General features: G+C 38.5%; 2 protein-coding genes across 16 annotated transcripts in view; one reads left to right on the top strand and one right to left on the bottom strand.

Moving 5' to 3' along the window:
- Positions 1 to 13,114, bottom strand: part of FUBP1 (far upstream element binding protein 1) — a 58,544-nt gene that overhangs the window by 5,777 nt on the left and 39,653 nt on the right. The gene's annotated exons all lie outside the window — the stretch shown is intronic.
- The window catches only part of NEXN (nexilin F-actin binding protein), a 48,531-nt gene that overhangs the window by 32,856 nt on the left and 2,561 nt on the right, over positions 1 to 13,114 (top strand). For all 12 annotated transcript variants that reach the window (XM_039485925.1, XM_039485930.1, XM_039485931.1 and 9 more), the window contains 3 exons: positions 4,956 to 5,153; positions 8,919 to 9,140; positions 12,552 to 12,737. In XM_039485925.1, the coding sequence (XP_039341859.1) occupies positions 4,956 to 5,153; positions 8,919 to 9,140; positions 12,552 to 12,737 (606 nt within the window). The remainder of the gene's footprint in view (positions 1 to 4,955; positions 5,154 to 8,918; positions 9,141 to 12,551; positions 12,738 to 13,114) is intronic.

The raw sequence follows: 13,114 nt of genomic DNA, 5'->3' as shown, positions 1-13,114 counted from the left end.
TTCCTAATCATTTAAAATTACATCAAAAGTTACTGCTTGTAACCAGTATTACACTGTATTTGAAAACTTAAAAGAAAACCAAAGAATCAACATAATGAAAAATTATTTCTTTTCCTGGGGAATTTCTCTCCTACATGCTGCCATCTTCAAGACCACACACCAGTCATGATCCAACTGGCTGAAAACAAATATGCTCCCTTGAAATCCATCAATGTCTCTCTTTAACTAGGAAAATAAACGAGGGCAGAACTTGGTTAATATCTATGGCACCTCAATGAACAACTCGGGACAGAACTTGGCTTGCATAATCTTTTTAGTATGATGATTCACAAGCCAGGAAACAAAACAAAAAACAAAATTAAAAAATCAGGTTGAGATTATGATGCTGCAAGTTAGTTTAATTTAAAAAATGGGGGAGAAAAATTAGCCAACTTTGATCTGGACAATATTGAGCAATCATATAGATCCCCCTTTTTTTTAAAAAAAAAAATACTCTAATGTAGAATGACACTCAAATGTCAAGTGTATTTAGTTTTTACCCAGGAAATTTTCTTCATGCTGCCTCTCTGTGGAGGGCAGTACAGGAGGCTTAGTTCCAATTAAGTCACTGGAAAATTGTGTGGTTTTTTTTTTTAAACTAGACAATATTGGACTTTTGTGCAGATAAAGATATCCAGAGTTATTGTAAAAGATTACAAAAATTGTAACCCAGAGCTTCAGAAGGGATATACGCTTTCGTACTTCTTGGCATAAGCAACCTCTGACTGAGGTTAGGAACAAAGTTCTGTGTGAGCAACATATTCTAGAATATGCTTCATATGGGAGTATCTTACATCTTCTTCTGAAGCAGTTGCTGTTGGGCCATTGTGGGGAACAAGGTACTGGAAGAGATGTAAAACTGGTCTGGTCCAGAATGAGAATTTCATGTTCTCAAATTCAGGCTTAATGAGAAATACTTGTCAGACACAAACAACGCAAATTGTTTCATTCAGAATTCAAAAGCAACATCTCAGTGAATTAGGCCATGACCATTAGCATTAATAGCTTTGGCAAGAACAACGTTTTGTTAGCAATTGTAGTATTAACACTTCTCCTAGCATAAACAGGGATGAAAACTGTGTGATAGACCAGGGCCCTACCATCATCATAAGACAATCAGAGGAAATGTTAGGAAAATCCTGGTTTAGAAACTATGTGGTACTACTGCTTCAGCAGTAGTGTAGACAGGGCCTGTGATCTGTCCACAGCTCTAGGAAGGGACAAAAATGAGACGTTAAACCAGCAGATACAATAGATGAACTACGAATAGGGCTACAAAATGCTGTCATGATTTTTAAGAAAAGTCGGGTGGTTGCAGCCACTGCTTTGTAAAATCTCTTCTCTATTGTAATACAAGCTAGAACAGAGTGTGTTGCTTTTGCAAAGAAAACTTGGTGTCCACCTACACTTCCTGCTCTTTTACTAGCTCCAGCAATAGCAATGAGGTCATCAAAACTTCCTTCCCATGGGACAAGCAGGTGTCACTATTACAGTAATATCAATATTACATGTTTGGCAGTAGGAGGGAGGATCTGAAAATTGCTATCTCCCTCTCTCTCAGCCCCTCTCCCCCAAATATTTTTCTGATAGTTTAAAATTAACTTGGAAACTAGATGTACCTTAAGGTTGTTTTTTTTTCAGTATGAGTATGAACAATTACAAAATAACAAAACCCCCTCACCTTTAGTAAATTAAGTTAATTCCATAAGATATAACATAGATGACATGTCTGCATAGCAATAACCAAAGACATTTAAGATGTTTATGTATTCTGTTAATTTAGGATCCTAAAGTCAAAGTTCCTAAAAATTATCTTACCAGAGAGTTTGAAAGTTTTTTCCTCTCATCTTCCTGGCCTGAATTCAAGATTCCCCAGGAAGAGGAGATGACATTTAAAAAAACCTAAAGCAGCAGTGCAGGAGGGACAGTGACTCCTTATAGTATTTTAAATATTTGTGTAGTCATCAACTCTTTAGGAGAAACAGAAACTAAAATTTAGGTCTTGATAGGTTAAGCTGTCTTTTCCTAATAGGTTTCATACGTTCTCCTGCAGATCTTGTTCCACATTCTTCCCTAACAGCTGGCTCCCATTCCTTTGCTCAGATGGAATTTCTCCTTCACCCCATATTATTGAAGCATTATTTTAATATATTTTTTTAAAAAGGCGTTATTTTAAAGCTTTTGTCACCATCAAGTTAATCACCTTCAGCCTGGAACATTCATCTTGGATCACTCATTTTCTTTCAATTAAATTAGACTAGTACAAGGACGCTTTATACAGAGGGATCAAAACACGTTCTTCCTCACATAGTCACATTACAGGCCCAGTGAAACTTAGCTCCACCATACTGCATAGTATGGAGATTACAGAATATAAATATTCCCCAGTTCTGTATTTACAGAAGAGGCAAGGAGGGCATGGGCTCATGTAGCCATACAAACAGGACAGCTGGTAAGCTAAACACATTGGGGTAAAGTCATACCTAGTGCAATTTCACTTTTCATGTGGCTTTTACCAGGGATACAGTTGGCCCATTGTCTTCTCATGGGTCTATGTGTCTCCATTAAATTGGCAATCAGGGTGCTTCTTCAGAGCTGCAATTAGCACACTTCTCACTTCTGCACATGTACAGTCCATTGACTGATTTCTCATCCTTGCAGCTTCCGTTCACTTAGCTTCCCCAAGTCTTTCTGAAGTTGTGAAGAGATGAACTAATGCGTTGCCAGCAAAAGGGCTCCCACATTTCTTCTCTGGTTTAGATGTGGTTACCTTCTTTCAACCTGCAGATGTGCCATACAATCATGGTTCATATTCATCATTAAGTGAACTGATAAATGTTTTTTGAGATTGTTGGTTTATGGCTTGGTCTTTGCCTCCACCTTGTGCTGATGCAATTCATCTCAACTGACATAAGCTTGCCCTATGCAAGAGAATTGAAGAGCTGGGAGTGGGAGGAGCAGCTGAGCTGCTCATAGGGCAGTATCAAAGGATGTCTTTAACAGCCAGCAACAGCAGCTAGGGGAGAGGCAAGAGAAGTCCTGAAAGGGTCGGGGGTAAAATGAGGAAGTAGGGACAACGTAGTGCAACAAGAGAAAACAGGTGTGATTCCTGCAACAGTGAAAAGTACCAGATTCTACAGTGATGAGAACCATATGATTACAGGCGTGGCTAGCGAGATTACCTAACAAAATAAGCAAAAAATGCACAAATCCATTTTTTTAGTTTATGATGAGGCCGAAAGGTTTGTTTCGTAAAACAAAGATTTATGTCTCTGCTTGCTTTTAAACTTTTGATTTTTGGTGGAGCTGGGTCTAAGACATTATTTGTGAGCTTACACACCTTAAGGAAGGAAAGGTATTGGAATCTTTAACAAAGTCACACAACCTTACACTGGTGTCCATTAGGCTTTGGAAGCAAGTAGTGTTAAAAGCCACACAAGTGTTCAGCTTTGTCTCTTTAGATATCAGCTCTAATCCCACTAATTCTCTAATCACAAGTCTTCCAGGATAGACACAATTTTAATTTCTAGTGTCAAAAAATCAAGCAAATTTTCTTTTTGGACAGAAACCTTAACCTTTCATGCCATCCTAACGTATAAAAAGGCTTTTAAGTAATTTTTCCCCCTATGCACGTCACTAAGAAATTTGGAAGGGGTGAGGAAAGGAGCAAGAGGGGAAGGGAGAAAAGAAAATAGAGGATGAAAGGTGAATTATAAAAGACCACCTGCACTGTTCAAGGTTACCTGGGACACCCTACCATAGTGTATGACCATCTTTATAAAATTATGTCTAATTTGTGTCACACCTCAAAACAGCTTATGAAACTTAATTAAATGTTTTATTATTCTTTCAGATTTCTGAAGTGTAAACTTTAGTTACTCAGATCACAGGATAGGTGCCTATCTCAAATTAAACACAAAACATAAGCAAAGGACTGCTCATAAAACTCTGTCCACTTCATCTCACTTCCTCCTCAAGAAAGCTTTGCTGCATGCCTGAAAGATTAGAGTATCAGAGGGAAAATTTAAGAACAACACAACACAGAAACTGCCATACTGGGTCAGACCAAAGGTCCATCTAGCCCAGTATCCTGTCTTCCGATAGTAGGCAATGCCAGGTGCCCCAGAGGGAATGAACAGAACAGGCAATCATCAAGTGCTCCATTCCCTGTTGCCCATTCCCAACTTCTGGCTGTACATAGAAGTGTTCTGAAAATGCGGAAAGCACTGGATTTAAAAGTAAAAGAATAATTTAGTTTATAACCAAAAAACCCCACAAACCGTTGTTTAAGAACATGTTCTCCATTCTTTGTATGTTGTTTGTGTACATGCCAGTATGTTAACATAGATTAAAGAAAACTGAATACAAATACACAAAATTTGCTTAGAAATGGAGAATAAATATGGTTTGTATAGCATTGTTTATCTAAGAATGTAACTTTACATGATCTTCACAGTACTGTGACAATTATGCATGATTTATTCACCCTATTTTAACAACTGGGAAAATGAATTAGATGATAAGCAATTTGCCTGATCAGTTAGAACTGAAGCTTTCCTTGCTCCCATTCCTTTGCTCATATGGAATCTCTCCTTCACTCCATATTATTGAAGCATTATTTTAGTGGAAAAAGCAGCTTTATTTTAAAGTTTAGGATACACTTGTTTTGTTTCAATAAGTTCAAAATTTTACTTTTGTTAAATTGATTAAAAGTAAGTGGGAAAGATAGCACACTAACGCAAAATGCAAATGAATCAATGTTGTCTAGTCTTAGACATTAAAGCATGTCATCTTATTTCACTGTGAATTAGAGGTAGCAAAAGGTCCAATTATCACATCCTCAAATTTTGTATTCTAAATATAGCACAAGTACACAAATTGTATCAAAAGTGGCAACAGATAATTATTTTCAATAGGTACTGGATGATGAGACCCCAGAGATGTTTAAATCAGTTTCTCAAGAATCTCTTACACCAGGTAAACTGGAAATTAATTTTGAGGAGTTACTGAGACAAAAAATGGAAGAAGAAAAGAGACGCACAGAAGAAGAGCGCAGGCAAAAATTGGAAATGGAGAAGCAAGAATTTGAGCAGCTCAGACAAGAAATGGGAGAGGTTTGTATTCTCAAAAATAATTGAATGAAGTGTCCTACAGGGTTACCTCCCTGATAGCAAATAATGAATGGATCATTGCTTAAAATTCTAAAATTTGAAGATTTTAGGTATAGTCTTGTTGGTATTTTTTTTTTTTAAGTGTTGCCTAGAAAGAAGGGAATGGAAAAAGGAAAATGAATATCTAACACTTTAAAAAAATTGTTTTCCATTTGAAAACTTTTGTTCCCTTTTAAATTGCTTTGAATACAGATTAATACTCTTTGCCTTCCTCAACTGAGAACTCCAGCACCTTTAGACTTATAAAGCTGTCTACTTCCATAGTAGCTTCTGCAGGTTTCGCTATATCCTCTGCTGAAAAGCTGTTTTGTAAACTTCTTACAGCAATACTTGGAGAATCATATCTATAATCCTCCTATAGAACATAAGAACGGCCATACTGGGTCAGACCTAAGGTCCATCTAGCCCAGTATCCTGTCTACCGACAGTGGCCAATGCCAGGTGCCCCAGAGGGAGTGAACTTAACATTTAATGATCAAGTGATCTCTCTCTCCTGCCATCCATCTCCACCCTCTGACAAACAGACAGAGTCTAGGGACACCATTCCATACCCATCGTGGCTAATAGCCATTAATGGACTTAACCTCCATTAATTTATCCAGTTCTCTTTTAAATGCTGTTACAGTCCTAGCCTTCACAACCTCCTCAGGTAAGGAGTTCTACAAGGTGACTGTGCTAACGTACAAAAAGATAATTATTTCCTCCTTCTAGTGTTCATTTTACGATTTTGCCCTACTTGGTGTTTTTTCTTAAAGCTCCAGATCCTTGAGTGATGCGATTACATAAAAAAAATCTGTTTTAAAAAGTTTCTAGGCCTTCTGCTTGCAGAGAATAAATTGCAAATGCTAATAAACTAAAAGGTAAATTAAAATAACTCACAAATTATTTTTTAAAATCTGAATTATAAAATTAATCAAATGATTTTTGAATGCTTGAGGAGAGCAATAATTGGAGTTGGAACTACTGTCAAAACCTTCCAAAGTTAGCAAATGAGGAATATGCTGCTCATGCCTGGAGGATCCAAGGTGAGTAATAAGGGCTTTAGGATTTGAGATTTCCAAACATGTTCAGGATTGCATCTTAAACTAATTAGAGTGTACTATCAACACTGAAATGGGAGAGAAGAGGTAACTAGAAAAAACGTGAAGTGAGGGCAATGATTTAGTTCCAGTTCAAAATTATGTTATTGCTTGTTTTTTTTTCTATTTAAAATACCCTTCCAACATTTTTAAAGCAGTCAGAATATTCACAGTTTGCCTTTTGCTATTAAGTTGTACGCAGTTTAAATACATATAGTGTAACTTATCTGCACTGTGCTAAGAAATAGTTAAAGCATTACTTAAATTTTTTCTTTTTCAAAAGCAGCTTTATATTTTGGAGAGTAGGTTTGTTATGGCATATTGCATTCAGTGAGCATTGAACCTGTTAAGAATAAATTAGACTGTTGGTGAAGAATAGCATAGGGTAGCACGATATGTAGGAGTCTTACTCTATCTAGGTGGTCACCAGTTACAAGGCCACTAATTACTAAGAGTTGTTACTAGGGCTATCGATCAATCACATTTAACTCACACGATTACTTTTTTTGAGTTAATCATGATTTAAAAAATTCATCGTGATTAATCGCACTTTTAATCACACTGTTAAACAGAATACCAATTGAAATTTATTAAGCATTTTGGATGTTTTTGTACGTTTTCATATATATTGTATTCTGTATTGTAATTGAAATCAAAGTGTATATTTTTATATTTACACTGTAAAAATTATAAAATAAATAGTATTTTTCAATTCACCTCATACAAGTACTGTAGTGCAATCTCTGTCGTGAAAATGCAACTTACAAATGTAGATTTTTTGTTACATAACTGCACTCAAAACCAAAACAATGTAAAACTTCAGAGCCTACAAGTCCACTCGGTCCGACTTCTTGTCACCTGAAAAGTCCTACAATGTCACCTGAAAGTGAGAACAGGAATTTGCATGGCACTGTTGTAGCTGGCATTGCCAGGTATTTATGTGCCAGATACGCTAAACATTTGTATGCCCCTTCATGCTTCAGCCACTATTCAAGAGGACATGCTTCCATGCTGATGATGTTTTGTTAAAAAATACAGTGAGTTAATTACATTTGTGATTGAACTCTTTGGGGGAGAATTGTATTTTCCCTGCTCTTGTTTTACCCACATTCTGCCATATATTTCATGTTATAGCAGTCTCCAATGATGACCCAGTACATGTTCATTTTAAGAATGATTTCACTGCAGATTTGACAGAACACAGAGAAGGTAACAATGTGAGATTTCTAAAGACAGCTGCTGCACTCGACCCAAAGTTTAAGAATCTGAAGTACCTTCCAAAACCTGAGAGGGATGAGGTATGGAACATGCTTTCAGAAGTCTTAAAAGAGCAAGATTCCGATGTGGAAATTACAGAACCCAAACCACAAAAAAGAAAATCAGCCTTCTGCTGGTGACATCTGACTCAGATGATGAAAATGAACATGCATCACTCTGTACTGCTTTGGATTGTTATCGAGCAGAACCCGTCATCAGCGTGGACGCAAGTCCCCTGGAATGGTGGTTGAACCATGGACATATGAATCTTTAGTGCATCTGGCACCTAAATATCTTGTGACACTGACTATAACACTGCCATGAGAATGCCTGCTCACTTTCAGGTCACATTGTAAACAAGAAGCAGGCAGCATTATCTCCTGCAAATGTAAACAAATTTGTTTGTCTGAGCGATTGGCTGAATAAGAAGTAGGATCGAGTGGACTTGTAGACTCTAACATTTTACATTGTTTTATTTCTGAATGCAGTTTTTTTGTACGTAATTCTACATTTGTAAGTTCAACTTTCATGATCAAGAGATTGCACTACAGTACTTGTATTAAGTGAATTGAAAAATACTCGTTTTTTTACAGTGCAAATACTTGTAATAAAAATATAAAGTGAGCACTGTACAAGTTGTATTCTGTGTTGTAATTGAAATAAATATATTTGAAAATGTAGAAAACATCCAAAATATTTAAATAAATAGTATGCTATTAGTGCAATTAATTGTGATTAATTTTTTTAATCGCTTGACAGCTCTAGTTGTTACCCATGGTAATAGTTCATTGACCTGTGTGAAATAAGTTGGTGGTCTCTCATTCCCAGTGGGCAAAGGTCTATGCCAAAAAAATACTAGATTCCAGTCTCACCAGAAACACAAGACATGGAGACCGAATTATGCTTTTGCTCTTAGAGGAGTGAAGTACACTGGCAGAGTAGCATGAAGCATCTTGCAGTGCCACTGCCGTTTTGTGACAGAAGACTCTGCCTCCAGGACTATCTAGTTCTTATGCAATGCCATATCAATAAAGCACCCTTCATATGGACTGACTTCACAGAACAGTAACTTGAAGGGACTGTATGAAGAGGCAAGAGCCTTTTCAAACTAATAAAATTGGTTTAGAAGCAAATATAATTGGAGTATTTTTACCTTTTTTTTAAAAATGTGTACCTGTCTTGTATGCCTGGCACTTTAAAAGAAATGAAAAGTGAAGGTTCCTGCACTGGGGAATTAGATCTACCACCATCTTTTGATACCTTGGTTTCATTAGATTTAGGGAAAATGTAGCTAGTTACACTTAGCATTTTTTACACAAAAACAGTTTTCAAAATCAGGCAAACTTATACTTATGTTTTAATCTCTTAACAGGAGGAAGAAGAGGCTGAAACCTTTGAATTAAGCAGGGAATATGAAGAACTAATAAAGTTAAAAAGAAGTGGTTCTATTCAGGCAAAGAACTTAAAAAGCAAGTTTGAAAAAATTGGTAAATTGTCTGAAGAAGAAATACAGAAAAAAATTGAAGAGGAGCGAGCTAGAAGAAGAGCAGTGGACCAGGAAATAAAAGAGAGGGAAACTGAGAAATTTCATGAGGCAAGTTATTTTCAGTCAACAATTGCTAAAAATGTTGTCACATTAGTTTAGCTGTTGGAACAGGTCATTAGCGTCCTTTCATCCTCAGTAAGCTGCATTCGAGGTGCAAGAGTGAACTTGTCCAAAGCACCTCATGATCCTAAAGTGAACAATGCTGCCCTTCCAGCAGAGTTCCCTCCATCTCCATAGTAATCCCCCCTTACTCCCTGCTGTGGCCATCTGAGGAGGTCCCTCCTGGCCAAACCTTAGGGAACCAGCAGCCTCAATCTTCCCACCAACGTATTTTCTCTATATTTGCAAAGGTTTTAGTATGCATTTGCGCTTGGCTCCACATCCATTAAGTCCCCACACCATCTCTCACCATCCACTTATACTTCTCAATCTGCAGATCTGACATTTGTCTGGCAAATGGCTGATGTGTAGAACATCCATGTGTTTAAACATTGTGACAGATTTTAATCACTTCTCTCTATAAAACCTGCTTAAGATGTTTCCTTATTGTTTTTATTAAATCAGGTTTTTAATGTTATGGCTTGGGAGGAGGAGGAGGTCCCTGCCCAGGTTGCTCAGGGACTTGTGGGTTCAAGGAGTGGGTCCCTGCCTGGTTTTCTCAAGGTTCCCATTTGAGGAGTAGAGAGCAGGAGCCCTGTGGCCCAGGAGCAATCTTTTCCTTGAGGGCCCGTCGTAGGAAGAAGGCTGGGCAGATACTTTTTCAAAGGGGGAAGGAGGAGGAGGAGGAATTAGCTCTTTCCAGCTTGACACTTCCAACAGTCTAGGATCTGCTCCACATCCTATTCTCCCTTCCCCTTCTGTGACTAAGGTAGTGGCCCAACTTCCTGAACTCTTTCTCTCCTAGGAAAAACCAACTTTGGCACCTGAGCTCTCTCCCTGATATACAGTCCCATCCCCTCGGAGGAGCAGTAAGGAGATAGGAGGGGCAAAGAAGAGCATGGCCCCAAAGCTTCCAGGAGGGTCCCTTCTCTTCCCCTCACCCCCTTTGCAGCCACTGTGAAATGTTGCTTGAGAATTTAGTGAAGTCAGGAGGTCTGAGTCTCACCTTCAGCCCCTCAACCCAATCTCCAGTACTCTTTTTCCACACACCCCAAATTCCTTTGAGTGCCTTTATTCCCCCCCCCCCACTTACCTTGATTAAATAATTGAACCCCAATTCATTTAACATAATGGGTACTGGAACTAGGCCCCAAGCTGTGCAGTTCTGGAAGCTGCTGCAAAGTTGTGGCATAAAAACACCTCAGCAGACTCTGGCTTGGACAGTCCATATTACAGTTAGATACTGTTAAAATTAAAATATCTTTTAAAATAACAAATCTCAAGAAATTGTTTTCCTTCTCACCACATTCTATTTTGCCTTATCCTTTCTCGTTTTATTTTCCTTTCCCTTCTGTCTTTTCTTTTTAACCCTTGCTAAACAAGCTAATTTCCAGGTAATAAGAAAAAACAACCCCCAAAGTTAAGAGGAGCTGACACCTGGCAGACATATCTTTTTTTGATAGTAGACCTTCCCCTGCACATCCCAGAAATCCTCTTTACTATCATGTTCTGTCTTCCTCATCAGTTCCCACCTGCTTCCTGTTTGGGAAGAGGTGGCAGCAGGGGAGAGGTGGCAGCGGGGGAAGTCATATTGGAGAGGAGGCTAGAAATAAATTGGCAGCGTACAAAGTGACTTCGGGGAAGGCTACAGGTTAAAAAAAGAGCTAACAAGTTTTCAGTATGAAAAAGGAAACACTGAAGTATAACACCTTCGTAGTGAAGGGACAGTTGTGTTCTTTGTGTTAGTGGTACAGTACAGTTTAACCTATTTTTGCTTCTCTTTTTCTTAAAGGCTTTTTGCAGAAGGGAGAATCCCCCCCCCTCCCCCCCATTTTGGGGTAGGGACTGCTGTAGCAAATCTCTTAAGAGGAAAGAAAATCCCCACCAGTTTACTAGAACAAGCAGGGTGGGCTTTTTTTTTTTTTTAAATAGAAAAAGTTAGTGGTCAAAAGAAGCACAGGAAGCTTGGGAATAGTCAAGAAGGGTTTGGGTAGGCTTCCTGGTTAAGCTCCACCTAGAAAGGGGAAGGGCCACACCCAGTACATTGTCTCCCCCTCCCCGTTACTCAAACAAGAAATGACAAGTGCTTAAAGCAGGGTTTCTCAAAACAGGGGTCACCGCTTGTGTAGGGAAAGCCCCTGGTGGGCCAGGTTGTTTACCTGCCCTGTCCGCAGGTTTGGCTGATCGCAGCTCCCACTGGCCGCAGATCGCTGCTCTGGGCCAATGGGAGCTGCAAGACACGGTGCGGGCTGAGGGACTTACTGGCCGCCGCTTCCAGCAGCTCCCAGTGGCCCAGAGCAGCGATCGTCCGGACCAGGTAAACAAACCGGCCCGGCCCACCAGGGGCTTTCCCTACACAAGTGGCAACCCCTGTTTGAGAAACCCTGGCTTAATGGGTTGTTGTAACCCGTTTTTCTATTTTGTCTATTACTTTCTTTCTCTGCTCAAAGAAACTGTAGTGCACCACATATCACTATGTAGAGCCAGGCTAGCAGGCTGATGTATAGGATTTTACAAGTATACCACAATCCCGAACACCACACTCTAATTATTGAGGGGAAACAGCAGAGCAACTGGGTTATTATGTTATCATTTAGCTCATTTATGCGAAGCTTGGGGGGGGCACTATCTTCTTTCTCGGGCTCCCTTCCAGAAAATTTGACTTACATACACAAGAGCTAGTGTAATGATTAAATATTAATTATATGGGGCATAGTGCCCAGAACCTTGTGCTAGGTGCTGTACAAGGTATCTTGAAACTGACACTTGTAGGAATACCCACCCACTCAGCTACTATCTAGAAATAGTTATCACGGTAAAATCATGTGGCGATAAGGCAGAGCCAGGTTGCTGTTTGACATAACTAGCTGAGGTAAATCCCACCAGTTTGTAGGATTGTATACAGGTAACTAGTGCCCTATCTCCACTAGAAGTTTCTATTAAAATTAACTCAGAATAGGTATCACATTGTAAAGATTTTTTGTAATTTTTTTTTTTGCAGTGAAGACAACCTAGCATTTAAGAGTGTTTATAGTAGGGAGCCTGGCTTTTTAATTAATTTAGCATGTTTTAAAGCATTATTGCTTCAACTAAAGGTTCATAATGGTAAAGCTACCTAGTGAATATCTCACCCCTAAATCCCAGTCTAGACCAGCCTTCAGATGCTGTTGTGCTTATGGGGTTTTAACTGCTACAGCATTCTGGCTGGGTCATGCTGCCCCCAAGAAACAAGCAAAACGTGAACCCTTCAACTAAGCTAGCGTTTTTAGTGTTTATTGGTACAGTCTTCCGTCAGTATGATTAAAAGTAAAGTGCTAAACTTTATTACTTTACTAAATTTTTGTTCTTTAAACTGAAAAGGATGATGAAGTAGATGTGAAGCCTGCCAAGAAACCTGAAGCTCCATTTACTCATAAAGTAAACATGAAGGCTAGATTTGAGCAAATGGCAAAGGCAAGGGAAGAAGAGGAACAAAGAAGAATTGAGGAACAAAAATTACTACGTATGCAGTTTGAACAGAAGGAAATTGATGCTGCACTACAGAAGGTATGGAGGATTCAAAACGCCCTCTCCAGAAATGTTCAAGAGCCAAGAATTTTCTGTTAATCTAATATTAATGAAATGCATGTTTTAAGAGCTGGTTTGTTTCCAGTTAGTAACAACATTACTAGAATCATGAGAGTCTTGATACTGCAAAAATTTACCGAAACAGTTGAAATATCCAGTAAAATTGCTTTTGGAATTTGCAGATATTCCTGTTAATCGCAGTTAACTCAAGTGATTAACTCTAAGCACAGTTAGTCTGTTTTAATTGCACTGTTAAATAATAGGATACCAATTTACACTTATTATAAATATGTTGGATGTTTTTCTACATTTTCAAATATTTTTCAATTACAACACAATACAAAGTGTACAGTGCT

This window comes from Mauremys reevesii, linkage group 8, assembly GCF_016161935.1.
Source record: "Mauremys reevesii isolate NIE-2019 linkage group 8, ASM1616193v1, whole genome shotgun sequence".
NCBI classification, from domain to species: Eukaryota; Metazoa; Chordata; order Testudines; family Geoemydidae; genus Mauremys; species Mauremys reevesii.
The sequence above is the reverse complement of the archived record's forward strand: the minus strand, read 5'-3'. Positions and strand labels throughout refer to the sequence as shown.